This window comes from Chiloscyllium punctatum, chromosome 26 (assembly GCF_047496795.1).
Source record: "Chiloscyllium punctatum isolate Juve2018m chromosome 26, sChiPun1.3, whole genome shotgun sequence".
In the NCBI taxonomy this organism is placed as follows: Eukaryota; Metazoa; Chordata; class Chondrichthyes; order Orectolobiformes; family Hemiscylliidae; genus Chiloscyllium; species Chiloscyllium punctatum.
Window position 1 is genome coordinate 74,949,188 of NC_092764.1, and position 25,284 is coordinate 74,974,471.

General features: G+C 48.7%; 1 protein-coding gene across 2 annotated transcripts in view; it reads left to right on the top strand.

Moving 5' to 3' along the window:
• elmo3 (engulfment and cell motility 3) overlaps positions 1-25,284 on the top strand; it is a 157,799-nt gene that overhangs the window by 61,466 nt on the left and 71,049 nt on the right. For both annotated transcript variants that reach the window (XM_072547656.1, XM_072547659.1), the window contains exons 8-12: positions 5,537-5,688; positions 10,385-10,463; positions 11,272-11,322; positions 11,857-11,979; positions 21,306-21,437. In XM_072547656.1, the coding sequence (XP_072403757.1) occupies positions 5,537-5,688; positions 10,385-10,463; positions 11,272-11,322; positions 11,857-11,979; positions 21,306-21,437 (537 nt within the window). The remainder of the gene's footprint in view (positions 1-5,536; positions 5,689-10,384; positions 10,464-11,271; positions 11,323-11,856; positions 11,980-21,305; positions 21,438-25,284) is intronic.

Sequence of the window (25,284 nt, forward strand, 5' to 3'; positions counted from 1 at the left end):
GGCATGAGAGAGGAACTGACGAAAATAGACTGGAAGCAGAGGCTCACGGGGAAGACAGTAGAGCAAAAATGGCAGGAGTTTGTGGGTATAATTGAGGACACAGGACAGAGGTTCATCCCCAAGAAAAGAAAGATTATCCAGGGAGGGATTAGACAGCCTTGGCTGACAAAGGAAGTCAGGAAATGTATTAAAGAAAAAGAGAGATCCTATAAAGTGGCCAAGAGCAGTGGAAAATCGGAAGATTGGGAAGGCTACAAAAACAAACAGAGGATAACAAAGAGAGTAATAAGAAAGGAGAGGATCAAATATGAAGGTAGGCTAGCCAGTAATATTAGAAACGATAGTAAAAGTTTCTTTCAATACATAAGAAACAAACGACAGGCAAAAGTAGACATTGGGCCACTTCAAACTGATGCTGGAAGCCGAGTGATGGGAGATAAGGAAATAGCAGGAGAACTTAACAAGTACTTTGCGTCAGTTTTCACAGTGGAAGACAGGAGTAATATCCCAACAATTAAAGGGAGTCAGGAGGCTGAGTTGAGTATGGTTGTCATTACAAAAGAGATAGTGCTAGAAAAGCTAAAAAGTCTTAAAATTGATAAATCTCCTGGCCTCGATGGGATACATCCTAGAGTTCTGAGAGAGGTGGCTGAGGAAATAGCGGAGGCATTGGACTCTCAAGAGTCACTGGAGTCAGGGAAAGTCCCGGATGATTGGAAGATCGTGGCTGTAACCCCATTGTTCAAGAAAGGATCAAGACAAAAGATGGAAAATTATAAGCCAATTAGCCTAACCTCGGTTGTTGGTAAAATTCTAGAATCCATCGTTAAGGATGAGGTTTCTAAATTCTTAGAAGAGCAGAGTCTGATTAGAACAAGTCAACATGGATTTAGTAAGGGGAGGTCATGCCTGACAAACCTGTTGGTATTCTTTGAAGAGGTGACAAGTAGGTTAGACGAGGGAAAACCAGTGGATGTGGTCTATCTAGACTTCCAAAAGGCCTTTGATAAGGTGCCACACGGGAGGCTGCTGAGCAAGGTGAGGGCCCATGGTGTTCGAGGTGAGCTGCTGGGATGGATTGAGGATTGGCTGTCTGACAGAAGGCAGAGAGTTGGGATAAAAGGTTCTTTTTCAGAATGGCAGCCGGTGACGAGCGGTGTCCCGCAGGGTTCAGTGTTGGGGTCACAGCTGTTCACATTATATATTAATGATCTGGATGAAGGGACTGGGGAAATTCTAGTGAAGTTTGCAGATGATACGAAGTTAGGTGGACAGGCAGGTAGTACTGAGGAAGTGGGGAGGCTGCAGAAGGATCTAGACAGGTTGGGAGAGTCGTTCAGGAAATGGCTGATGGAATTCAACGTGAACAAATGCAAGGTCTTGCACTTTGGCAAAAAGAATACAAGCACAGACTACTTTCTAAACAGTGACAAAATTCATAAAGCCAAAGTACAAAGGGATCTGGGAGTGCTAGTCGAGGATTCTCTAAAGGTCAACATGCAGGTTGAGTCGGTGATTAAGAAAGCAAATGCAATGTTGTCTCTTATCTCAAGAGGGTTGGAATATAAAAGCACCGTTGTGCTACTGAGACTTTATAAAGCTCTGGTTAGGCCCCATTTGGAGTACTGTGTCCAGTTTTGGTCCCCACACCTCAGGAAGGACAAACTGGCACTGGAGCGTGTCCAGCGGAGATTCACATGGATGATCCCTGGAATGGTAGGCCTAACATACTTGGAACGGCTGAGGATCCTGGGATTGTATTCATTGGAGTTTAGAAGATTAAGGGGAGACTTAATAGAGACGTACAAGATAATACATGGCTTGGAGAGGGTGGACGCTAGGAAATTGTTTCCGTTAGGTGAGGAGACTAGGACCCGTGGACACAGCCTTAGAATTAGAGGGGGTAAATTCAGAACAGAAATGCGGAGACATTTCTTCAGCCAGAGAGTAGTAGGCCTGTGGAATTCATTGCCACAGAGTGCAGTGGAGGCCGGGACGCTAAATGTCTTCAAGGCAGAAATTGATAGATTCTTGTTGTCTCGAGGAATTAAGGGCTATGGGGAGAATGCGGGTAAGTGGAGTTGAAACGCCCATCAGCCATGATTAAATGGCGGAGTGGACTCGATGGGCCGAATGGCCTTACTTCCGCTCCTATGTCTTATGGTCTTATAGAGATTTATAAAATCATGAGGGACATGGATAGGGTAAATTGACAAAGTCTTTTCCCCAGGGTGGGGGGTGGGGGGGGGGGGGGGTGGGGAGGGGAGAGAGTTCCAGAACCAGGGGTCTGGCTTAAGGTGAGAGGGGCAAGATATAAAAGAGACCTAAGGGGTAACTTTTTCACACAGAGGGTGGTATGTTTATGGAATGAGCTGCCAGAGGATGTGATGGAGGCTGGTACAATTGCAACATTTAAAAGACATCTGGATGGATATATGAATAGGAAGGGTTGAGAGGGATATGGGCCAGGCGCTGGAAAATGGGACGAGATTAGGTTAGGATATCTGGTCAGCATGGACGAATTGGACTGAAGGGTCTGTTTCCGTGCTGCATGACTGTAAAGTCCATGCCAGGATTAGGTTGGAATACCTGGTTGGCATGACGATTGGACCAAAGGGCTGTTTCCGTGCTGTATGAGTGTAAAATCCATGCCAGGATTTGAATCCCTGACCTCAGAGTTTTGGGCTCTGGATGACTGGTCCAGTGGCGTTACCAGTGCACCACCATCTCCCCTTATTAGGAAACTGTCATTGTGCCAGTGCTTGGTGAAACCACCAGGCGGCCACTACTGGCCATCCCGAGGGTCCCCTGTACCCTATCAATACCCTTCTCATCCAAATCACCCCACCGATGGGGAGCGATACACCACACTGTTACCCCAAGGCTCGCCCAGCAGGTCGGCCGCCAGGACTTTGTCTGTGCTAAGTTGGCGTTTGTGACTGTTCACTTTGGTATGGACCTGCCTGCCCAGGGGATCGTGCTCTACTTGACCAGGGTGAGCATCACCACCGTTCTGCCCCCAGCATTCAGCTCTGGGTTTGATTACGTGAGCCTGGCAACTGATCGATGCTCACTATGCTCGATTGATTAAGCTTGGGTGAGGACTCAGAGTAAAGAGAAAAGCTCTTGGAGCTGGGGAAAGCATGAGATCAGGCGCTTTGTGATGGAAGAGAATTTTAAAACTCATGTCAATTAACCGTTGCACAGTTTTTTTTTAAAAAAGAGTGCTTCTCTGGCTGGCTCTGAGATAAAATCAAACTGGTGACAACACAACAGGCTGCTCTTTCCAACGTTTCCAGTAGAGGGAGTGAGTCAGCACAGTGTGACTGAATGAAGGGTTTATGCTGGAAACATCAATTCTCCCGCTCCTCAGATGCTGCCTGACCTGCTGTGCTTTTCCAGCACCACACTATCGAATGGGACTGACTGGGGGTTGGCTGCATGTGGGCAGTATTGCAATTTGTTACAGTCCAACTACACATTAATCCATCTCCTTGTAGTGGGAACATTGCAGGTTTGTGGAGAGATTAGCTGATTCTAAATAATGGGGACAGTGTTGAGGGAGCTTCACTCTGTATCTCACACTGTGCTGTTCCTGTCCTGGGAGTGTTTGATGGGGACAATGTAAGGGGAGCTTTACTCTGTATCTGATCCTGTGCTATAACTGTCCTGGGAGTATTTGATGGGGAAAGTGCAGAGGAGGCTTTACTCTGTATCTCTCCCAGTGCTGTCCCTGTCCTGGGAGTGTCTGATGGAGACTGTGTAGGAAGAGCTTTACTCTGTATCAAACCCCATCCTGTACCTGTCCTGGGAGTATCTGATGGGGACAGTGTAGGGGGAGCTTTATTCTGTATTTAACCCCGTGCAGTCCCTTTCCTGGGACTGTTTGATGGGGACAGCGTAGAGAGAGTTTTACATTGTATGTGACCCTTCCCTGGTCCCTGTACTGAAGATTCTTTGAGGGGGATGGTGTAGAGGGAGCTTCACTCTTTATATACCCCATATGGTACCTGTCCTGAGAGTTTGATGGGGACATTGTAGCTTTACACTGTATCTTGCTAAGCTCTTGCAGCCCTGGGAGTGTTTGCTGCTAATACTTAGCCCTCAGTTTGGGATGTGTAGGAGCATACCCCCAACCAGGGACAGAGGCTCAAGAACCAGGCGGGATTCAGGCAAATGGAGGACTTTTATTCAAGCAATGACTGGTTAGTGCAGGACGAGGGCCATAGGATCTTCCCTGAAGCTAGCCTTGATGTGAGAACCCAATTGTTCTCTTAATCTACAGCTCAGAACAGAAAGGAGATCATTGACACAGTCTGAATTTTGCAGTGAAATACAGCATTTTTTATCCATCTTGTGTTATCGTAGTCACACGCAGCGTGGTCTCTAATTCCATACACCCAATCATCTGATACACCTAATCAATGATGGGCATTCGAATGGACAGCTCCAGGTTCCCATGATCTCCTGGTTTTTAACAGACATTGTAATCGCCAAGCCTTGGGATCTTTCTATGCATCCTATTAATTAGCCTTCCAAAGTTACTGGTTACACTCCTGGTCTATCCCAGAGTTGCTTGTCTCTAAGGCCTGCTTGAATTCTGTTATTCATTGTATTCCATGTGCTATCTCTATCAAATTCTGTTATTCCTCTTATATTTTCCACTGTCCCAATTACATCAATATAAAAACATTACAAAAGACAGTTGGTTTTAACCAACTGCTATAAGATTCGTAAGAGTAATTTCTGTTATAAAGTTAATTATAAAGTGTGATGTTGCTGCTTCTTCTGTGAGCACTGGGTGATTAATAAGTTGCGACCAGTCTATTTTGTTTAGGGCGTACCAGGCATCCTTTTAGAGATAGGAGAAAGAGTTTCCTGAGATTAATTAACTTCCACCATCTATGTTTAAATGTTTTTCCCCCTAAAGCTTCTATTATGCTTTGGTTATACACGTTTCTGTAATTATGTTGAAATCTATCTCTATGATTATCGGAAGAATCTTTAACTAGAACCTGTTTCTTAATATTGTGAATAACTTCAAAGAAACCACCAATTCCTACAAGATCACTTTAGCTGTTGTTTTCACAGCTGCCTAATGAGTTCGGCTGGCTGGTTCGTGGGCTGAGATTTACACCCCTTGTTCGAACTGGTGCTGTTCAGTTCATGAGACAGCAACCTTTCAACAAATGAGCCCAGAATCAATCACGAGTTTATCCTTAGGAATCCTCTTATCAAACTGCCTCGGAATGGTTGCTTGTAAGCCCTCCCGTTTACCTTGGAGTGGCCCAGTTCAAAGGTATTGTCGTGCTTCGCTTAAAGTTTAGAGCAGGCTGTTTATTTCTTGTCGGCCATTTCATGTCTTTCAAACCTGGGCCGCACTTACAGAAAGTGTTTGAGCCGCCGTTAAGATGTTTCGTGCCTCGATGAATGAAAGAGGTGTTGAACCAAAGCCATGTGCGTTGAACGGCCAGTCACGATTGTAATGAGATGCTCGCTGACCTATTGGCCTATTTGCCTATCTCTCTGGCCTTAGATTGCAGGGTTTGTGAACAAATCTGCGATGGATGCATCGATCCAGCAACTATCCTTGGCAATTCTGGAGAGTATGGTACTGAGCAGCAGCTTCCTGTTCCAACTGGTGAAGAACGAAGTTCCTCTGGACAGACTTATCGCTCACCTGCAAGTGTAAGTTGCAGTAAGACCATATCTGGAGATTTCCCGCTATGTCGTGAGCCCAAATTCCATTTTATGGAGCCTTTAACTGAACACAAAAAATTCTCAACCTATCTGGGCCTGTTCGTGTAAGCCTGAGGCCTACTGCAACCTGTTTATTTCCCCAAAAATCCAGGACATCTTTCCATAAACAGGGCCATGGGCCTACCTGAAAATGGCTGCCAATCCCCAGAGAGAAAAGCGGTTTCTAAAGCAAAACTCGTACTTGGATAGAAACGTGCTAGTCCTCCATTTTGGATTGACACAATGAGTTGGATCAGTATTCATAAGTTTTACCATATTTTTGTTTCCCTGCTGGGTAGCGTTGGACCAAGTATGATGCCCCAGTCCCTGAACTGGAATATCTGCAGCCATTAGCATTGTTCATGAGGTCAGGGATCATTAGATCGACTCACCAATTTATTAAATACATCTCCTCTTGTGAATTGAATAACATGATAAGATATTCTGTTGGATACTGCCCTCACATTGTGTTCTGTTTAATTGTCCTTACTGCCCTCTGTTTGGAGATTGCGTACAGTTTATTTCAATATTCACTCTTACAGACTCATCGCCATAGAGACAGACAGAGCAGAAACAGATCCTTCGGTCCAACCAGTCCATGCCAAGCATATTCCCAAACTAAACTAGTCCCACTTGCCTCTCCTGGCGCATGCCCCTCCAAACATTTCCTGTTCATATACTTATACAAAATATCTGGTTCCTATTTCTCTGGGCCGTATTTAGTACGGCAGTTCAGAGGCTATGACTCTTTGTGAACCCTTCCACCTCAGACACAAGTGCTCAGGACCATGCACCAGTCCAAGGGCCCACTCCATTCAATTCCCATCCGGAGCTGGTTTTTACCAGGAAGCAAGGAAAATGCAATGTCATAGAGTCATAGAGATGGACAGCATGGAAACAGACCCTTCGGTCCAACCCGTCCAACCCGTCCATGCCGACCAGATATCCCAACCCAATCTAGTCCCACTTGCCAGCACCCGGCCCATATCCTTCCAAACCCTTCCTATTCATACACCCATCCAAATGCCTCTTAAATATTGCAATTGTACCAGCCTCCACCACTTCCTCTGGCAGCTCACTCCATACACGTGCCACCCTCTGTGTGAAAAAGTTGCCCCTTAGGTCTCTTTTATATCTTTCTCCTCTCACCCTGAACCTATGCCCTCTAGTTCTGGACTCCCCAACCCCAGGGAAAAGACTTTGTCTATTTACCCTATCCATGCCCCTCATAATTTTATAAACCTCTACAAGGTCACCCCTCAGCCTCCGACGCACCAGGGAAAACAGCCCCAGCCTGTTCAGCCTCTCCCTGTAGCTCAAATCCTCCAACCCTGGCAACATCCTTGTAAATCTTTTCTGAACCCTTTCAAGTTTCACAACATCTTTCCGATAGGAAGGAGACCAGAATTGCACGCAATATTCCAACAGTGGCCTAACCAATGTCCTGTACAGCCGCAACATGACCTCCCAACTCCTGTACTCAATACTCTGACCAATAAAGGAAAGCATACCAAACGCCTTCTTCACTATCCTATCTACCTGCGACTCCACTTTCAAGGAGCTATGAACCTGCACTCCAAGGTCTCTTTGTTCAGCAACACTCCCTAGGACCTTACCATTAAGTGTATAAGTCCTGCTAGGATTTGCTTTCCCAAAATACAGCACCTCACATTTATCTGAATTAAACTCCATCTGCCACTTCTCAGCCCATTGGCCCATCTGGTCCAGATCCTGTTGTAATCTGAGGTAACCCTCTTCGCTGTCCACTACACCTCCAATTTTGGTGTCATCTGCAAACTTACTAACTGTACCTCATATGCTCGCATCCAAATCATTTATGTAAATGACAAAAAGTAGAGGGCCCAACACCGATCCTTGTGGCACTCCACTGGTCACAGGCCTCCAGTCTGAAAAACAACCCTCCACCACCACCCTCTGTCTTCTACCTTTGAGCCAGTTCTGTATCCAAATGGCTAGTTCTCCCTGTATTCCGTGAGATCTAACCTTGTTAATCAGTCTCCCATGGGGAACCTTGTCGAACGCCTTACTGAAGTCCATATGGATCACATCTACTGCTCTGCCCTCATCAATCCTCTTTGTTACTTCTTCAAAAAACTCAAGTTTGTGAGACATGATTTCCCACGCACAAAGCCATGTTGACTATCCCGAATCAGTCCTTGCCTTTCCAAATACATGTACATCCTGTCCCTCAGGATTCCCTCCAACAACCTGCCCACCACCGAGGTCAGGCTCACCAAGTGAAACTTACTTCACCAAGAAGCTGGGGATCCTGAGTAAAACCGAGGTTAATAAATTTTTGATGTTGAAGGTGATCTCAGGACAGGTTTAACCTCCCCCTCTGTGTGCCAAGGGAAAGCTGTTGGTCTGTTTTAACGTTGACTTTTTACAGCACACATGCAAATCTTTCGCCCCCTACTGACCCGTGTCATGATTTTGTCTCCAGATCAGCCTCCATTTCCTCTACTTTGTTTAAAAACCTTCTAGTCCATTCTGTCCCATACAAAGGACAATATTGCACAGGAACAGGCCCTTCGGCCCGTCACCCCTACCCTGCCTTTACCTGTACACGGTTGGTTTCCCTCTATTCTGATGCCTCATTCCTGTATCTCTCATTCCTGATGAAGAGCTTATGGCTGAAACGTCGATTCTCCTGCTCCTTGGATGCTGCCTGACCTGCTTTTTCAGCACCACTCGCTCGACTCTGATCTCCAGCATCTGCAGTCCTCACTTTCTGCCTCTATTCCCTGTCAAGATGCTTCTTAAACGTTATTATCGTATCTGCTTCCACCTCTGACAGTGCATTCCAGGCACTTACTACCCTCTGTGTTTAAAAAAAATTCCCCTCACATCTTCTTACAACTTATCCTCTTCTACCTTAAACCAATGACTCTAATAATTACCCTGACTCCCTTAGAGGTAGAAATATAGTCTGACTATCCACCCCATCCCTGCCATTTATAATATTGTGCATTTCTATCAGTTCAGCCCTCAGATTTCAACATTCAAGAAAAAACAAACCAAGTTTGACCTCATAGCTAATACAGGTGATGCTGTTGGAGTATCTGCCCTGTAGGGGGTGCTGTTGGAGTATCTGCCCTGTAGGGGGTGCTGATGGGATATCTGTCCTGTAGGGGGTGCTGTTGGAGTATCTGTCCTGTAGGGGGTGCTGTTGGAGTATCTGCCCTGTAGGGGGTGCTGTTGGAGTATCTGCCCTGTAGGGGGTGCTGATGGGATATCTGTCCTGTAGGGGGTGCTGATGGGATATCTGTCCTGTAGGGGGTGCTGATGGGGTATCTGTCCTGTAGGGGGTGCTGTTGGAGTATCTGTCCTGTAGGGGGTGCTGATGGGGTATCTGCCCTGTAGGGGGTGCTGTTGGAGTATCTGTCCTGTAGGGGGTGCTGATGGGATATCTGTCCTGTAGGGGGTGCTGATGGGATATCTGTCCTGTAGGGGGTGCTGTTGGAGTATCTGCCCTGTAGGGGGTGCTGATGGGGTATCTGCCCTGTAGGGGGTGCTGTTGGAGAATCTGCCCTGTAGGGGGTGCTGTTGGAGTATCTGCCCTGTAGGGGGTGCTGATGGGATATCTGTCCTGTAGGGGGTGCTGATGGGGTATCTGCCCTGTAGGGGGTGCTGTTGGAGTATCTGCCCTGTAGGGGGTGCTGATGGGGTATCTGCCCTGTAGGGGGTGCTGATGGGATATCTGTCCTGTAGGGGGTGCTGATGGGATATCTGTCCTGTAGGGGGTGCTGTTGGAGGATCTGCCCTGTAGGGGGTGCTGTTGGGGTATCTGCCCTGTACATTGGGCCGTTGTGGTTTCTACCCTGTAAGTGGTGCTGTTGGTGTATCTGCCGTGTTGGAGGTGCTGTTGGGGTATCTGTCCTGTAGGTGGGGCTGTTGGGGTATCTGTCCTGCAGGTGAGGCTGGTGGGATATCTGCCCTGTAGGCGGGGCTGTGGTGTATGTACCCTGTAGGCTGGGGCTGGTGGGGTATCTGCCCTGTAGGAGGGGGCTGGTGGGGTATCTGCCCTGTAGGAGGGGGCTGGTGGGGTGTCTGCCCTGTAGGCTGGGGCTGGTGGGGTATCTGCCCTGTAGGAGGGGGCTGGTCGGGTATCTGCCCTGTAGGAGGGGGCTGGTGGGGTATCTGCCCTATAGGAGGGGGCTGGTGGGGTATCTGCCCTGTAGGAGGGGGCTGGTGGGGTATCTGCCCTGTAGGAGGGGGCTGGTCGGGTATCTGCCCTGTAGGAGGGGGCTGGTCGGGTATCTGCCCTGTAGGAGGGGGCTGGTGGGGTATCTGCCCTATAGGAGGGGGCTGGTGGGGTAGCTGCCCTGTAGGAGGGGGCTGGTAGGGTATCTGCCCTGTAGGAGGGGGCTGGTGGGGTATCTGCCCTGTAGGAGGGGGCTGGTAGGGTATCTGCCCTGTAGGAGGGGGCTGGTGGGGTATCTGCCCGGTAGGCTGGGGCTGGTGGGGTATCTGCCCTGTAGGAGGGGGCTGGTGGGGTATCTGCCCTGTAGGAGGGGGCTGGTGGGGTATCTGCCCTGTAGGAGGGGGCTGGTGGGGTATCTGCCCTGTAGGAGGGGGCTGGTGGGGTATCTGATCTTTCCGTGATCTCTCTCTTCCTCTGCAGGACAAACCAGATGATCCAAACGAAAGCAATGGCTCTGATCATCGCCCTGCTGCTGAGTTCAAAGGATGACGAGAGGAAGGTGAGACTTCACTCGCCTCGGCCCGGTCACTCACTGTCTCTCTATCTGGGCATCATTTGTCACCAGCACAATGGTAGAATACTGCTCACACTTCAGTGGAGACAAGATTGGCATGGAGCCCACGAGGGCAGCTGGCGTTGGCTGTCACTGCTAGGGGCCTGGGGTGAAAGCACGTCGACACAGAGCAGGGAGAACTTTACTCTGTAACTCTGATTCAATCTGTGAAAGGCTGTGAGAATCAGTGTGCGTTCGGTACTAACACAGCCGAGTAGGTACAACCCTTCCTCAGTGCTGATCCGTCTCTGTGCAGCAATTAATCCTTAAACTACTCAGTATAAACTGTATCTCCAATCCTCGCTGTCCTATCGTGCAGCATCGGACGGTCCTGCCAGACACAGGAGGGGCCGATATGCCTTTCAATACAACAGGACCGATCCTTGACTCCACCACCACATTCCTGTCCATTCTCCTTATCCTGACAGCGAGCAGAATTACTCTGACTGTGATGCCCCACATGGTCAGATAGCCTGCCAGTTCATACCAAGAAAGCGGCCCCTGAGAGTTATCAGTGTCTGTGGATCTGTATCGCAGAGGGACAGAGAAATGTCCTGGAAGAGGAGGCTTTGGAACAGTTGAGCAGTATTAACTTGGGTATTTATAAATTATCCTTCCCATGTGTACTATAATTCTGTCAAACCACTCCTGTTCAGTCCCTGAAGCTGCCCAGGTATTGTCAAGTTGGACTGAAGGATCTGCTTCCATCGCAATGACTCTCTGACCCACAGTGTTCTTTCTCTCCCTCAATTAGGAAATGATGGACTTCCTCAACAAGAGAAACCTCAGGCAGAACATTCAGAGGGTAAAGGAGACTTTCCTTCAGTATTCAAACCGGGGTGGGGAACTGGTCAGTCCGTCCGAGGGTGGGTGTGACTCAGTCAGTGCTGTCCGAGGGGGAGGGAGGGACCGGTCAGTGCTGTCCGAGGGGAAGGGAGGGACAGGTCAGTCCTGTCCGAGGGGTAGGGAGGGACCGGTCAGTCCTGTCCGAGGGGGAGGGAGGGACCGGTCAGTGTTGTCCGAGGGGGAGAGAGGGACCGGTCAGCGCTGTCCGAGGATGTATGTGAGTCAGTCGGTGCTGTCTGAGGGGAAGGGAGGGACCGGTCAGTCCTGTCCGAGGGGAAGGGAGGGACCGGTCAGTTCTGTCCGAGGGTGTATGTGACTCAGTCAGTCCTGGCGGTGGTGGGTGGGGGGTGGGTGGGGGGTGGGGGGGGTGGTGGTAACTGTGAACCTCAAACCCCATCGATCACGCTGTGACGGCAGTCATGCCTGTGATGATCTGACCATGCGGTTTTACTGACGCTCTGATTCACTGTGTCGTGTTTATATTTCCTTGTAGAACATTATTCTGAGCTCTTCAGCAGTGAGGGACGAGATGGCTCACTACTTGTACGTCCTACAGTCCATTTCCCTTAACCTCCTCGAGCCCAGGACAAAGATTCCAATGGACCCTTATAACCAGGTACGTCTGGGGTGTCCAGGGACCGGCCAAGAGGAGTCTGAGCTGGACGCCTCATGGTACGGGGAGCCTACAAGGGGCAGGCCTGGTAATCACAGCCATTCAGCCCATCAGATTGGTGGTGTTTGTAGTCCAGGTGAGGACCCTCTTCATTTAACCTGAAAGACATTTTGATGAAGTTGGTGGTCAGAGTTGGTCTTTTCAATTATGGCTTGGGCCTACTCAGACGCGGCAACATCTTCTCCATGCCCTCTCCGTCAAATGCCTGTATTATTTTCAATGTGCTTTAGAGCAGTACCTCATTTCGGGAGAGTTTGATGACATACCTTGTGTCCTTGGGATGAGCTGCCACCTTGAACTGCTACCCTCCTTACAGAATCCCCATGTTACCGTTCGGAAGGGATCTTTGATGGAGGCTGAGGTGGATCATCCAGTCAGCACTTACAGTCATAGAGATGTTCAGCACAGAAACAGACCCTTCGGCCTAACCCGTCCATGCCGACCAGATATCCTAAACTGACCTATTCCCATTTGCCAGCACTTGGCCCAAATCCCTGGCTGAAGATTGCTGCAAAAGCTTCATCCTTATCCTTTGCACTGATGTTCCGAACTCTTCCGTTACTGAGGATGGGTAGACTTGTGGAGCCTCCTCCTCCAGTGAGTTGTTTAACAGTCTACCCCCATTCACAGCTGGACATGGCAGGACTGCAGAGCTTAGATCTGATCCGTTGATTGTGGGATCCCTTAGCCCTGTCTGTGACTTGCTGCTTATGCTGTTTGGGATACAGGTGGTCCTGTTTGGTAGCTTCACCAGGTTGACCCCTCATTCTCAGGTATACCTGGTCCTGCTCCTGACATGCCCCCCCCGCACTCCCCATTGAACCAGGGTTGAGCCCCTGGCTGGATTGTAATGGTTGAGTTGGGGACACAATGGGCCCTGAGGTTACAGATTGTGCTGGAGTACAGTTCTGCTGCTGCTAATGGCCCACAGCACCTCATGGGTGCCCAGGCTTGTGTTGCTCGACCTGTTTGAAGTCTGTCCCATTTTGAACGGTGATAGTGCCACACAACATCACGGAGGGTATTCTTAACATGAAGACAGGTGTTTGTCTCCAAAAGGACTGTCATGGACGGATCCATCTGCAGCCGACAGGTTGGGAAGGGTGAGGTCGAGGATGTTTTTCCCTCTTGTTGGTTCCTTCACCAGCTGCCGCAGACCCAGTCTAACAGCAATGTCCTTTCGGACCAGACCAGCTCAGTCAGTAATGCTGCTGCCGAGCCACTCTTGTTGGTGGACATTGAAATCCCCCACCCAGGGGGGGTACGTTCAGCTCCCTGACCACCCTCTGTGCTTCCTCTAAGTGTTGTTCAACATGGAGGAGCACGGATTCGTCAGCCAAGGGAGGACGGTACATGGTAGTCAGCAGGAGGGTTCCTGGCCAATGTTTAACCTGAAGCCATGAGACTGCATGGGGTCTGGGGCCAATGTTGAGGACCCTCAGGACAACTCCCTCCCACTGTGCTGTCACTCTCAGTGGCACAGAACATATCCAGGGATGGTGATGGTGGTGACTTGGGCGCTGGCTGTAAGATGTGATTCCGTGGCTGTGACCACGTTAGTATATGAATGGGCTTGGGCATAGTCTACTATAGGATACAGGCATAACGAGTCTTGCCGAGACTCGATCAGGCAGTGCATTACACATCATCCCGACTTACTGCATTAAAACAAAACAAATTCTCCCTCAGGTTTCTTTTGCTGGTGATCTGAAGTCTGTGTCCTCTGGTTACTGACTCTCCTACTGTAGAGCTTTCTGAAATAGCTTCTCCTCAACAAAACAAAAACCCTTCATTTTAAAAGCCACTCTTGGAACTTCCCTCAGCGTTCCCTGCAAAGGAGAATCATTCCATCTCCTCTGGTTTCTCTCCGTGAAACTGAAATACCTCTTTGTTGATAATGTTTGAATGTTATCTCCTCTGAGCTTTCTCCAAGGCACTGACGACAAGAGTTTTTAAAACCTCTGCCCCCCCAGGACCCCTTATCGTTTTGTACATTTTGCTTCAACCTCCCCTCAGCCTCCTCTGTTCTGAAGAGAGCGACTGGGCCCTATCCAATCTTCTCTCAACATAGAACTGTTCCCTATGGCCCACGATGTTGTACCGAACATGATGTCAAATTAAACTAATGCCTTCTGCCTGCCCTTGGTCTGTGTCCCTCCATCCCTTGCACATTCACTTGCTTATCTAAAAGGCCCTTAAACACCCCCACTCCTGGCAGCATGTTGCAGACTCCGACCATGGTCTGTGCAAAAAAACTCGCCCTTGACATTTCCATTTAACCCCCCCCCCCCCCAACACGAGTATTAGATATCCTTCTCACTAAACCTCTCCAGTCCACATCGCCGCCTTATAGCCCTCCTCTCAAAAGTGTCCGTTGTGACTGAGGTTAAGAATTGAAACGTAGCAAGTGAAGGTGTAATGTTGTTGTGGTTGTGTTCACCGAGCTGGGAATTTGTGTTGCAGACGTTTCGTCTCCTGTCTAGGTGACATCCTCAGTGCTTGGGAGCATCCACCACAAATGCCGGAGGAAAGATCACAGAAGCGCTTCACAGGAGGCTCCCAAGCACTGAGGATGTCACCTAGACAGGGGACGAAACGTCTGCAACACAAATTCCCAGCTCGACGAACACAACCACAACAACGAGCACCCGAACTACAAATCTTCTCCCAGACTTTGAAGGTGTAATGTACCTTCAGCCTACCTTAACACATAACAGGAGAGCTGACATCTGGCCGGTGGGTTATAAAGGCTGGACATAGCTTGTTCCCTTTTCCATTCTGTTCTGAAGGCCAAGGATCCAGCAGATTACCTCGCCTGACCAGCCAGCCTTGGTGATGTATGTACACACATCTCCCCACTACCGCAGCCCCTTTAATAGTGAGCTATATATCTGTTTCTCTTCATCCATCCAGTAACACTCTACCAACTCACACAAATTACATGAAATGTACATTCACCTGAAGTCTATTAGAATTCACTTCACTCCCTGTCAAAAGGTGAAATGATGCCACTCAAATCCATTCAGAGCGAACCGATCCTAATGTTGATTCCTGGAAATGTTCCTATCGTCTAAATCTCTGTATTCTGAAAGACAACTGTTCACCATTCCTCTACCTCGCAGCCAATCTCAACTCCACTCTGCCACTGTCCCTTTAATCCCATGAGCTGTGTTGTCCTCTCATGTTTCTGAGCCCACAGTCCTTCCGGTTGCTGTGCTCAGCTGGGCATTACCACTTGCTGGCTTCAAGGGGACGTGTCCATTCAACAGATTGATCGCAACGCAATTCGCACACAGACAGTGGAAGTCTCACTCGCAAGTGACTGGGGGCCCTGAGTGATCTGCCTTTGCAAAGCTTCATTGCAGATGGGGAATGCAGGAATACCTTTGGACCCAGTCACAGTGTGAGAGAGTGGAGGCTATCGTGAAAACGTTGGCAATTTTTAAGATTCTCTCGTGGGACGTTGGGAGGTGTCTCTGGCTTGGTCAGAATTTATTGCCGGTCCCTATTTACCCTTGAGAAAGTGGTGGAGAGCTGCCATCTTGAACCGCTGCAGTCCACCTGCTCTGGGTTGACCCACAATGCCCTGAGGAAGGGAATTCCAGGATTTTGACCCAGCGGCACTGAAGGAACGGCGATATAGGCTACTTTGTCCTGGTTAGTGTCAAGCTTCTTGAGTGTTATTGGAGCTACACCCATCCAGGCAAGTGGGGAGTATTCCATCACACTCCTGACTCGTGCCTTGTAGGTGGTGGACAGGCTTTGGGGAGTCAGGAGGAGAGTTACTCACTGCGGTATTCCACACCTCTGAGCTGCTCTTGTAGCCACTAGGTTTATGTGGCCAGTCCTGTTAAGTTTCTAATCAATGGTAGCTCCAAGCATACTGTTAATGGTGAATTCAGTGATGGTAACACCATTGAACATCAAGAGGTGCTGGTTAGATTGTCTGTAATTGAAGATGTTCATTGCCTGACATTTACGTGGTTCGAACAACATTATTTCAGTACAATTTTAGTGCAACTTTCATTTTGGAAACCATTGTGTGGTCATGGAATCTTCCTGCATCCACATTTCCATCTCTCCTTTTGCATTCCCTGAAGCCTCATCATTTCATTTCTCTGTTTCCCCTTACACCTTTTATCTGCTCCGCAACGACCGGTGATTCTCATCTCTCTCACACCTTTCACATGAACTGTACTGAGCGAAAATCAGTTCCCTCAGATGCCTTCACACTGATCGCTCAATAATGGACACGTTTGAATGTTTGAGGTCCTCCTAGATAAATGTGAGGTCCTGCAGTTTGGTACGACAAGGAGGGGCGGGACCTCTACAGTTAATGGTCGGGACCTGGGTAGTTCTGTAGAATAGAGAGACCTAGACGTTCAGGGACATAACTCATTGAAGTTTCCATCACATATAGACGGGGTGGTTAAGAAGGCGTTTAGCACACTTGCCTTCATTGCTCAGTTCTTTGAGTATCGGAGTTGGGAAGTCACGAGACCATCCATGGGAGAAAGCAAGCTAATGTTTCGAGTCAGCTGTGATGCAGAGTCATCTGGACTTGAAACGTTAGCTTGCTCTCTCTCTCTCTCTCTCCTTTGATAACCCACTGTGATATCCAGCAGTTTTCAATCTCAGATCCCAGCATCTGCAGTAATTGTGCTCCTACGTTGGCTAGTCATGTTGTGGTTGCACAGGACATTGGTGAGGCCCCTTCTGGATTACTGGGTCTCCATGCTATGGGAAGGATATTATTAAGCTGGAGAGGGTTCAGAAGAGATTTCCCAGGACATTGCTGGGAATGTAGGGAATGAGTCATAAGGAGAGGCTGGGACCTGGAGGGCAGGAGGTTGGAAGGTGACCTTATAAGAGATTTATAAAATCATGAGGGGTATAAATAGGGTTAATGACAGTTGTTTTTTCCCGAGTACGGGGCACTTCAAGACTAATGGGTATATTTTTTACGGTGAGAGGAGAGAGATTAAATTAATAGACATAAGGGGCAAATGTTTTACACAGAGTGGTTCGTGTATGGGACAAACTTCCAGAGGAAGTGGTGGATGTGGGCACAGTTACAGCACTTCATAGACACTTGGATAAGTCCGTGAATAGCAAAGGTTTGGATGGATATGGGCCAGGAGCAGGCAGCTGGGACTAGTTTTGTTTGGGATTATGTTTGGCATGGGCTGATTGGACCAAAAGTTCTGTTTCCGTGCCGTATGACTCAGTGACTCTGACTGTAACTGGTGGTCTGTAGGTGCCAGATAGCCAATTTCTCAGAGGTGCTCAGAGTGACTTATTCAGCTCCGATCTGGAAGCTCGAGTGTTGGCCTGTGGTTCAGGGCTCTGCTGATGAAAGGTTAGGCCTGCACAGCCCACTATCCCGCCAGATCTAACTCCGGAGGAGTGTCTGGACAAGGGGCAGTTGCACTTTGAGTTGTAGAGATGTGCAGCACCGAAACAGACTCTTCGGCCCAACTCGTCCATGCCGACCAGCTATCCCAACCTAATCTAGTTCCATTTTCCAGCACTTGGCCCATATCCCTCTCTACCCTTCCCATTCACATACCCACCCAGATGCCTTTTAATTGCTGTAATTGTACCAGCCTCCATCACTTCCTCTGGCAGCTCATTCCACACACACACCGTTCTTTCACACAGACAAGTGTGAAGTGATTGATTCGGTTGGGGGCTAGCGAGTGGTACAACTCTAAAGGTGAAGGCAGAGCAGAGGCATCTGCTCGGGGAATGGATGAGAGGGCACAGATTGTAACGTGGTAGGCAAAAGAAGCAAGGGTGATGTGAGACAAACGCTTTTTCACTCGGTGAGTAGTTAAGAAAGATGCTGTTTGGAAATGTGATAGAGGCAGGTTCAGTTGAGGCACTCAAGATGCAGTTGGATAGAAGTAAGGGTATGGAAAGAAAGCAGGAGATTGGCACTGGGGAGTGAAACCCATTTGAAGAGCCAGTACAGAAACAAAGGACCGAATGGCCTCTTTCTGTGCTGTCTCAATTCTGTGATTCTCTGCATAAATCATTGAAGGTGAGAGGGCAGGTTTTTGCTATAATGAAGCAGATAACATTCTGAACATTACCACCGATGCTCAGTAGCAGCAGTGTGTACTATCTACACGATGCACTGCAGCAATTCACCAAAGATCCTCAGACAGCACTTTCCAAACCCATGACCACTTCCATCTAGAAGGACAAGTGCAGCAGATACTTGGGAACACCCCGACCTGCAAGTATCCCCCCCCCGCCCCCCAAGCCACTCACCAGCCTGATTTGGAAATATACCGCCGTTCCTTCACAAAATCCTGGAATTCCCGCCCTAATGGCATTGTGGGTCAACCCACAGCAGCGATTCAAGAAGGCAGCTCACCCCCACCTTCTCGAGGGCAAATAGGAATGGGCGATCAACGCTGGTCCAGCCAGCCACACCCAAGTCCCACAAGTGAATAAAAACAAAACCTTGGGGCACAGACTATAACAGTGATGAACCTATTAGTGTGGAAAACTGGTTTGGCCTCAACTGGGCAGAGTTGTGTCCAGTTCCGGGCAATAAACTCTGGGGAGGATGTTGAAGGCCTCAGAGAGGGCGGGGCCAGAAATGAGGAACTTCAGCTATGTTGATGGATTGGTCAAGTTGGGACTGACCTTCTTGGAGGAGAGAAGGTTCCGGTCTTCATGAAGCGTCCGACGAGAACCGACAAAGAGAAACTGTTTCCATTGATCGGGAATGAGAGGATTCCGGTTTCAGGGAAGTGACAAACAAGCAATGGTGGCCTGAGGGGAAAACTTCTCTCAAGCCAAGTTTTTAGGATCTGGGATACAGAGCCATCAGTGTGCGTTAGAGCCAGGGTATATGGAAAGGAATTGGATCGTAACCTGAAGAGTGAACATTTTCAGGGCCATGGGGGAAGAGCAGGTGAGTGGCATGATGGGCCGAATGGCGTCCTTTTGCGCTGTACCTATTTTGTGATTCGAGCCTTGCACTGAGTCAGCACACCGTCACCTCAGGGACGATTAGATTAGATTACTTACAGTGTGGAAACAGGCCCTTCGGCCCAACAAGTCCACACCGACCCGCCGAAGCGCAACCCACCCAGACCCATTCCCCTACATTTACCCCTTCACCTAACACTACGGGCAATTTAGCATGGCCAATTCACCTGACCTGCACATCTTTGGACTGTGGGAGGAAACCGGAGCACCCGGAGAAAACCCACACAGACACGGGGAGAATGTGCAAACTTCATATAGTCAGTCGCCTGAGGCGGGAATTGAACCCGGGTCTCTAGCGCTGTGAGGCAGCAGTGCTAACCACTGTGCCACCGTGCCGTCCACAAATATGTTTAATTTTGTCGTAGCCCGCACTCTGTCTCGGAATCAGGCTTCTGTGTGTTACTGAGGAGGTGCTGTGGCAGAATTTCTCATTGTTCGCTTGAACACAGACAATCCAGTTAACAGAGGAGCAGGGACAATTTCCTTGTGACCCCCTCCCCCCAACACTTAAAGCAGGTAGTTTGTCTCTGTTACTATTTGCTGGGTTTTGCTCTGCGCACTTACCCATTACCTTCCCAATGTAATATGCCTGAGGGCGGGGAAAGTTGCTGTAGAAATGCAAGTTCTTTCTTTGGATTTGGCCCAAGCGCTTTGTGGGCTGGGTGAAGAGAATAATTATTTCTGCAATCCAGCGCTGCCCCCTGCTGTGTGAGGTGAGGACGGAGGAGGACTCACTGTAATTCCCCACCCTTGGCTTACAATAAGCAGCCAGTGTTCCTTGTCCAAGGCAGACAGGCAGGAGGCTGGGAGAACACAGCAAGCCCAGGCAGCATCAGGAGGGGGAGAAGTCAACGTTTCGGGTGGAACCCTTCTTCAGGACATTGCTGGGGCGTTTGTATCCTAGCAAGACCTGGTCCATTCGGCAGGGGGATGTGATAAGGCCGAGGATGTGGTAAGGCCAGGGATAAGAGGAATACAGTTTGCCAAGAGTGGGACAAAACCTTGAATGTCTAAATCACATCCTGTCCAGCCGATTGCAGCCCTCGCACCAACTCCCACTCCCACAATTTGCCTCTCCAAATAAATCCGAGACTTGTGCCAGTCTGTGAAGTAATTGGGCTCAGACTGTCAACTCCTGTTGCTGTGTCCTTTCAACTCTCTGAGGAGATTCCTTTACACTCCCCGATTCAGACAGCTCACCCTGGATCTGATCCCAAATCCCAGTCAGTTTCTTCTACAATTATTGCAATTTATTCTAAACTACTTACTTTGAAAATGACGTCCTGATTTAACTCTCCGTGAATCCTTTGAAGGATTAATAACCCTGAGCACTTTCCTCAGCAATATTCAATGTCTTTACTGCCAGTGGCGGGTCAGGTAGCTCAGCTGGCTGGTTTGGCCATCTGGCATCTACAGGATGATGCCAAAAGTGAGTTCAGTTCCTGTACAGGCTGAGGTTACTGTGACGAACTCTCCTTCTCCATCACCACCAATATGGCGACTTTACTGCCAATGACAGGTCATTAATGGTTGGCTCTTGATTCTGCACTAATGGATTCCTCTACCAATGGTCATTGTGCTAACCACTAAAACCTAATCCCTCACGTGTGATGGTGTTCGCCTGTCGATTCTCAGTGCGAACATTTTTCACACAGACACTACAAGACCATAAGGCATGGGAGCAGGTGTAGGCCATTCAGCCCATCCGCCATTCAGTGAGATCATGGCTGCTGTGCTTCTCGACTTCCCTTTCCTGCCTTGTTTCCCTGACTGATTTTTAAAATACGTATACCTCAGCCTCCGATATACCGAGTAACCCAGCCTTTGCCCTCTGCAGTCGGATAGTCCATGGTTCCGCCACTCTCTGAGAGAAGTCATTCCTTCTCATCTTTATCTTCAATGTGTGGCCCCTCATTCCGAGACGGTCCTGAGCTCCCCCACAAGGGGGGGAACAGCCTCTCCACAACTCCCCAGTCAAGTTCCCTAAGAATAGGCACAACCTATTTGGCCTCTCCTCTTAAGTCAGTCCTTCCATAACCAGTATCGGCCAAGGGGACCTTCTCCGGACTGACTCCGATGCCGGTGAAAAGCCAAGGTGAAAGCTATTTTTTCCACCCCTAAGACCAGCCCATAGTGACCATGGCCACCATGATATCCAGTCTCTCACCCACTGGTGCTAACATTACTACCCAACCAGATTCTTTATGGAGACATGCTTCATCTCCATTTGCTTCCTTGTTTGACTCTTTATTTTTCCCTTTCAGGAGCAGAGGGATATGATCCACCGGCTTCGTCAAGCAGCCTTTGAGTCTGATGCTGATGCCTCTGCTGGCAACTTTAACACAGACCGGAGAAAATCTTTGTGCGCCAGAGAGTTCAAGAAGCTTGGTTTCTCCGTGAGTCAGAGCATCCCTTTTCTCTTTTGAGGGGAGACGTGTTGTGAGAGCGGTGTATCAGAGCAGCTGCATATGCACATATCCGCAAGGCTTAGAGGGAACATTACCCTCAAACATAGGGTGATGTAGTATATGGGGTCGATACCACAGCGAGTGTAGTAAGATCCGAGTGCTACGTGTTAGCCCCTTGTACACATAGCACAAAGGTCAGGTTCTCATTGAGCCAGATATCTAGAAGTTTATCAGCCACACTAACTACTTATACAGCTATTATATCACAGACTTGCTTATCCTCTGGGTTCTCTGCTCACTGATGGTACTAAATATTACATACATTTAACTGACTGCTGATTACACGTCCGTGACTGTTGCAGGGGTGACACAATGGCTCAGTGGTTAGCACTGCTGCCTCACAACACCAGGGACCCAGGTTCGATTCCAGCCTCCGGAGACTGTCTGTCTGTCAGTGTGGAGTTTGCACATTCTACAGGTTTGGTCTTCTGTACGAGGGTCTTGATGTAACATTGACCAGACTCTCTGAAGCTGGTCCAGGTTAGGCAGCCTTGTGCGATTTACTGCGTTTGAGTTTCAAAGTTTCCCACTAAAATTTTCGAGACCACCTTAGGGTCCTTGGCAAGAAATCAAGCCCCCCTGTTTAATGACATTCTCAGGTATAGTGTTCTCAGTATTGTTCAATTTCTCATGACTGACACGAGTTGGAATGTGTTACTTTTTAAAAAATGATTCCCTTTCGTCAGTTTTGTCATCCATACCTTTTCACGCTCATGGAGATGTACAGCATGGACACAGACCCTTCGGTCCAACCCGTCCATTCCGACCAGATATCCCAGCCCAATCTAGTCCCATTTGCCAGCACCCGGCCCATATCCCATATCTCTCCAAACCTTTCTTATTCATGTTTCCATCCAGATGCCTCTTAAATGTTGTAATTGTACCAGCCTCCACCACATCCTCTGGCAGCTCATTCCATACACGTACCACCCTCTGCGTGAAAACTTTGCCCCTTAGGTCCCTTTTAAATCTTTCCCCTGCCACCCTAAACCTATGCCCTCTAGTTCTGGCTCCCTCACCCCAGAGAAAAGACCTTGCCTCTCCTGATTTTATAAACTTCTATAAGGTCCCCCCCCCCCCCCCCCCCCTCCACCTCACCTCAGCCTCCAACGGCTCCAGGGAAAACAGCCCCAGCCTGTTCAGTCTCTCCCTGTAGCTCAGATCCTCCAACTCTGGTAACATTCTTGTAAATCTTTTCTGAATCCTTTCAAGTTTCACAACATCCTTCCGATAGGAGCTATTCCAATTGAGTGTGCCCGGGCAAACCCATTCTCAACCTCTCCAGCGTATTGGGTAGGTTGAATACTCAATCAGTCAACTCAACGTTATGGACGGCGGGTGGTTTGATGAGTCAGGATGGCTTGTCTCAATCCATCTTGGATCTTGAGAATGGCTGTATTGCCCCATTTGCCATCTCTCCGTGGACAATATCCACTTAACCCACTGTTTCAGATTGAGGCCATATTTAAAGTTGTCGACCCATAGTATACCCTTCCTTATTATTTCTTGCTTTAACTCATCCTTTGTAAATGGCAATAGATGCCAACACTGGGTGGACTGGCATCTATTGCCCATCCCTGGTTTAGATACATTTGAGTGGCTTGCTCAGTCCATCCCATTGGTGTGGGACTGGCCAGTTTCCCCGAAGGGGCATTAGGAACCCCTTGGGAAACGATGACTTTGCTCCTGCTCCCGGTTTTTACTCCATCACAATTCAGCTCCCCAGCCTGACAGAGCAGGGACTGAATTTGAGTTCATCTGGGGCTAGTCCTCATCCAGTGACATCACCCGTGACACTTATTGATCCAGAAGTTGCAATGTTATAGATTTCCCCCTCCAGCCACAATCACTCGTCCCAGCTTGGCCAGAGTTGGCTGATTGAAGGTCAGTTACAGAGTCCATACAGCACGTAAACAGACCCTTCGGTCCAACCAGTTCATGCTGACCATAATCCCAAACTAAAATATTCATGTACTTATCCAAATCTTGTTTACTAAACCCCTTCCTCTGGAAGTTCATACTGCTCTGTGTTTAAAAAAAAAATAAAATGTCCTTCACGCCCTCTTTAAATCTTTCTCCTCTCACCTTAACAATATAATCCTGGTTGTGAAATCTCCCACTCTCAAGAAAAAACACTTGCCCTTCACTTTATCCATGCCCCTCGTTGGTTTGTAAACCTCTACAAGGTCACTCCTATGTTCCAGTTAAAGAAGTCCCAGCCTATCCTGACAACTCAAGCCCTCCATTCCTGCCAACATCCGGGTAAATCTCTGATGAATCCCCCCCCCAGCTTCATAATATCCCTCCTCTAACAGGGCGACCCCCAGAACTGGACACAGTGCTCCCGAAGGGACCACACCAATGTCCAGTTCATCTCATCCTTTCTGAAAAGGAGTTTATTTAAAAATGTCACGTTATTGTTTGTTTTTAACTTGTTACGGGATTGTGGTTGCCTCCTGTCTGTTTATTGTCCGAGCGTCCGCCATCTTTGAGTGGTTGTCAGTGATCCAGCCTGGATGGTGAATGGAGACTGACCATGCTGATGGGTAGCTCATTCAGTGAGGAAAGGACAGCAATGTCGTCCCAGGTCAGGACGCTGATCACTTGCATATGCTGCCCTTGTCCTTCTCGGCTGGTTCAGTCAATGATTAACCCCAGGGGCACCAGTGGTGGGAGATTGATGTTGGTACCACCACTGAGTGTCAGAGAGTTGGTTAAGCTCTGTAATGTTTAAGTATTTTGCGTTTGTACGCCAGAAGTATTAGCTAAGCCTGGATATTGTCCAGGTTTTACTGAATATGGGTGTGACTGCTTCAGTATCTGAGGAGTCACAAATGGTGCTCAACACTGTGCAATCATCAGCGAGCATCCCCACGTCTGACCGAATGATGGAGGGAAGATCTTTGATGAAGCAGCTGAAGATGGTTGGGTCTGAGGAGTTCCTGCAGAGATGTCCTGTGACTGAGATGACTGACCTCCAATAATGGCAAGAAAGACCCCCTAGGTGAAGGGCTTTTGCCCGAAACGTTGATTTTCCTGCCCCTCGGACGCTGCCTGACCTGCTGTGCTTTTCCAGCACCACTCTAATCTTGACTCTCGTCTCCAGCATCTGCAGTCCTCACTTCCTCCCTCCAATAATGGCAGCCATCTTCCTGTGTGTCAGGTGGGACTCCAACCAGTGGAGAGTTTGCCCCCCCCCAATACCCACTGATTCCAGTTTTGCCAGGGCTCCTTGATGCCACACTCGGTCGAATGCAGCCTTGGTGTCCCTCTCCCCTCCCCTCTGGGATTCGCTCTTCTGTCCATATTTGAACCCTAAGCTGTAATGAGGTTAGAAGCTGAGTGGCCCTGGGGGAACCCAAACTGGGCGTCACTGAGCAGGTTAATGCTGAGCAGGTCCTGCTTAATAGCCCTGTTGGTGACCCCTTCCATCCCTTTATCATCGAGAGTAGGTTAAAAACAAGGACTGCAGATGCTGGAAACCAGAGTCTGATGAGAGCCTGATCATCGAGAGTAGACGGAAGGGGGGGCAGCAATTAACCAGATTAACTTTCCCAGGTTTTATGGGTAGGGTAACTTTTGACATTGTTGAGAAGGTGCCAGTGTTGTTGAAACACGTGGATCGGATAAGTAGGAGTGACAGCAGCCCGTGAGACCCTTCAAGCCTGCTCCTTCATTCAGTTTCAACTCCCCTTCCACAACTACTGCCCTTATCCCGTGATTCACCTAACATCCAAAATACCTGCTCATCTGAAGTTTGGATGTATGTAATGGT